The following is a 3,880-nucleotide window of genomic DNA, read 5'->3' as shown; positions in this document are numbered from 1 at the left end:
GCCTTCACCAATCCAGCGCCCCGACCCTTCGCGCCAGACGTCGAGAGAAGAGTCTTCTCCAGCTCGGTCGTCTTCGGGGGCACCGTGTTTCCACCCTCATACAGCGAAATGCTGAACTGACTGCTTGCAGTCTTTGCCGATTTTTTAGCCGCGTTCGCCTTTTTGGCGGCCGACTGTGTGTCTCGTCCGGATCCTGTAGCCGACCCATCGTCGGTTTCGGATATGCGCCTCTTGCGCGAACGGGGGCGCTCGAGGAGCCCATACTCGTCTTCGCTAAACAGGCTTGCCACCGAGGTCGACCGCGACAGCAAGCTGTCGATCTCGCCAGCAAGACTGGCCAGTTCCTCGTCCGTTGCCGGATCCACGTCCATACTCCGACGGGCCCTGACTGGCACGACTGTGGTCGCCAGGCCCGCCCCCTTCTCCAATTCTCCCAACTTCTCAACCCCTACTCCTTCAAGGCCTTGTTTTGCTCCCCCCAGATACGTGGAGCTGACCACCCCCGGCTGAACCGGTGCGGTGGTGGCGGATTCTCCATCTCCCGATGGTACCGCCCTGGGGTCATTAGTTTTGAACTCGGCCATTTCATCTGTTTCCTTTTTTAACGGGTGAGGTCCCGTAGCAAGGCGAAAGGAAATTGAAATTTGAAAATGGATAGACAAACAAAAATAAACAGAAAAGAGAAAGATGACAGAAAAGACGACAGAGAAGATATAACAAAAACAAAAACAAAACAAAAACAAAAACGAAGAAAAACAAAACAGAAGTAGAAACAAAACGAAGAGCGAGTCAGGCAAGTCCGCAACACAAATAGTGCGTCACGAACTCGTCCCACCCGCGGCGTCGGAACATTAGCCGTCGGTAAGTGAGATCTCTAAATAGCGAGAAGTCACTTACCGCCGTTGCCCAGGATGCACCAGGCCCCAGCCATTGTCAGCCACCGTTCCCGCCGGACGTATCCGCACCAGGACAAGTGACCGTACAATGAGCCAGGGCACTCTTGGAGGTTTTCCGACCCAGCACCCCAACCTAACCTAACCTAACCTAACCTAACCTAACCTAACCTAACCTAACCTAACCTAACCTAACCTTTTTTTTTTTTTTTTTTTTTTTTTTTTTTTTTTTAACGAGGGGAAAATCTTCAGAAAGAGAACCACCGCCAGCGGGATGACGGTGGATACTGTGGGATTCTTACCCACTAAAACCCCCCGGTATTCCTCTTGGCGCTTTCGCACCGGTGGTCTGGGTACGCTTTCGCAATCATCCACACCACCAGCAGCGCCGCCCCCTTTACAGGGCTTCTCTGAGTGATGCGCCGGGAATACGCAGCGCATGACTCTCGGATCTCCTACCACACAATGGGCTTCGGACGTCTCCCGCCATCCTCCGCCCTGGAGATCACTATCGGAGCCGATGGACTCCCAACGGCGTGTAAATTGCACCGCTAGGTATCCATCGCCTCGCCGCCTACACGGCTATCTCGCGCCGGAGCTCGAGCCTTCCGTGGACGGCACTTTGCTGTGCTGCCTACTCTGTGGTCGGATTTTCGACCTTCCGCGGCGCAGAAACCGCAAGCTGGCGACTGCGCAGTACACTGAGCGGATTTATGGCCCGCTTTTCCGCAGCGGAAGCACAACACGCCCCCGCTGGTGTCCACACTGGCGGTGCACCACTGCGCTACGTGCCCAGAGAGCAAGCAGCGGTAGCACCGCATGGGCCTCGGTTCTAATGTCTGAACCCGAGCCATTACCCAGCCCACTTTTACCCGGCCGGCTTTGGACAGGGCCTTGGCAGCACTTACTGGGCAGCGAACCCATATGGAGCCGACTCCCGAGGGAGCGCGACGGATCTCCCCCGTCTTGATGAGGGCCTCGTCGCAACCACCTTCCCGCGCAACCGCGGCAATGACCTCGGCAGGTGTAGCCGAGTCGTCCAGATTCCTTATTCGCAGTTCAGCCGACTTGATCGGCCTGGAAATCTTGACGGCCCCCTCCGGCAGGATCTCTGCCAGCTTATTGGCCAGCAGGTCTGCTTTGTCGCCTGAATCGGCGCCTGGCACCTCCAGTATACGCGACCCTGTGGCGCCTAATCTGAACCTGGCATCGGTGATTCCGAGTTCGGTCGGTGAGAGCTTGCTGTGGGCCTCTCGGAACACTGTCGCATAGGTTATACCCTTTTCTTCCGCGCCGGGCTGCAGAGTGATAACGACTGCCTGCGAGCGCGGAAGACGGAATCTTCTCTTCCTCTTCTTCTTTGGCTTCGGCGCCGGTGCCGTGGCAGGCGCCGTCTTCCCTTGTGCCGCCTGACTGGCGGGGGCCTCCTTCGCTGGGGTCTTCTTCCGACGCTTGCCGCGCCGAACGACCGTCGTCCACTGCTCCGTTGTTGTACTAGCGGACGGCGGCGGGGCGCGACTCGTGCCCGGATCGCCAGCTGGAACCGGTTGAGTTGCCCGGTCCCTACTCTGGGTTGGTGCCTTCGGTGCTCGCGGAGCGGATTGCGAGGCACTCCTTGCGGCTTTCGCATTGCGTGCCGGCTTCCTCTTGCCGGGTTGTGCGAGCCGTTCCTCAATTGCGGCAAGTCGGACATTAAAAATGTCTCCGATCTGCCGTACAATTCTCGCCTCCAGGCTCTCATCTGGAGAAGCCGCGACCGGCTGTATAGGGGCCGGTGCAGCACATGTCTTGTCCTTGGTAGCCTCACCAGGCGCACGCTGCGGCACTGACGAGGCTTGCAGCTCTTGTAGCTGGTTTTTAAGCTTGCGGAGCTCAACGCTCTGCTCCAGCAATCTCCTCTTCAGGTCTATGGTCTCGTCGACATATGACTGAACCTGACGCTCAAGGTTTTCCCTCTCGGCTCTAAGCTCGAGCACCTCTTTCGCGTTTGGGGCGTTAGCGACTGCCTTGCGAAGGGCCCTCATCTCGACGGCGCTTCTGACCGACTCCTCGCGGATGCCGGTCATCATAATTTGCCGCTCTTTTAACTCAGCCTCCAACCGAGCGTTGTCTTTGCGCAGATCAGCGCATTCGGCCGTATTCGTCCGGTCAACGAACCACTCCGTGTTTCTGCGGATGGTCGTTATATTCTCTTTGATCGCTTTTATGATCGTACCCTTCAAGTGGCCAGATTTTTTGACGGCCTCCAAAACGTTTCTGGCACATTCATCCATTTCGGCTCCGACGACGTCTGCTCGCTTAATTTCCTCCACGGGGAATATGTTGTAATGGCGAGTCACTGGTTTCGAAGTGCCGGCAACGGCCTCTGCGGCCTCTTTCTCCATTTCTCTATCGACATATTCGGCAAGGTCGGCCCTCGCCTGCGACAGTCCTGCATATCGGCCCGTGGCCTTAGGTGGAATAGCCTTGGGCGGAACGGTGTTTCCTCCTTCGTACAGAGCGACACGGAACTGCTCTGCGCTGCTGGGGGCTTTTGCCTTCCCAGCCTTTCCCTTCCTCTTAGCCGAGGTTTGTGAGTCGCTTTCGACAACTGACGACTCCTCATCACTTTTCGAATGGCGCCTTTTGCGCCTGGAGCGAGGACGCTCCAAAAAGTCCTCATCCTCACTGAATAACATACTTGCACACGAAGTCGACCGCGAAAGTGAGCTGTCGATCTCGCGGGCAAGCATGGACAATTCATCGTCCATAGCCGGATCGATCTCCATACTCCGGCGAGCTCTTACCGGGACCACTTTGGTCTCCAGTCCCACCTCCTTCACTATCTCTCCTCTCACAACAACATCTTCTCCTACTACCCTCTGGCCTTCCGTTGCCCCCCCCAGATACACGGGGCTGACCACCCCCGGCTGAACCGGTGCGGTGGTGGCGGATTCTCCGTCTCCCGACGGTACCGCCCTGGGGAATTCAGTTTTGCGACTGGCCAT

General features: G+C 57.1%; 1 protein-coding gene across 1 annotated transcript; it reads right to left on the bottom strand.

The window, feature by feature from the left end:
• Nucleotides 1-1,444: 1,444 nt before the first annotated feature.
• Nucleotides 1,445-3,880, bottom strand: LOC128202465 (uncharacterized). Its single transcript, XM_052902921.1, has one exon. It carries the CDS (start codon nt 3,878-3,880, stop codon nt 1,445-1,447), a length of 2,436 nt encoding a protein of 811 aa, XP_052758881.1.

This window comes from Galleria mellonella, unplaced genomic scaffold (genome assembly GCF_026898425.1).
Source record: "Galleria mellonella isolate WM207_F2 unplaced genomic scaffold, CSIRO_AGI_GalMel_v1 utg967, whole genome shotgun sequence".
Lineage (NCBI taxonomy): Eukaryota > Metazoa > Arthropoda > Insecta > Lepidoptera > Pyralidae > Galleria > Galleria mellonella.
Note: the sequence above shows the minus strand (reverse complement) of the source record. Positions and strands in the feature narration are given on the sequence as shown.

Bases quoted from the DNA above. Each gene is read 5' to 3' on its own strand.
- LOC128202465 (XM_052902921.1), bottom strand. From the start codon at position 3,880: ATGGCCAGTCGCAAAACTGAATTCCCCAGGGCGGTACCGTCGGGAGAC.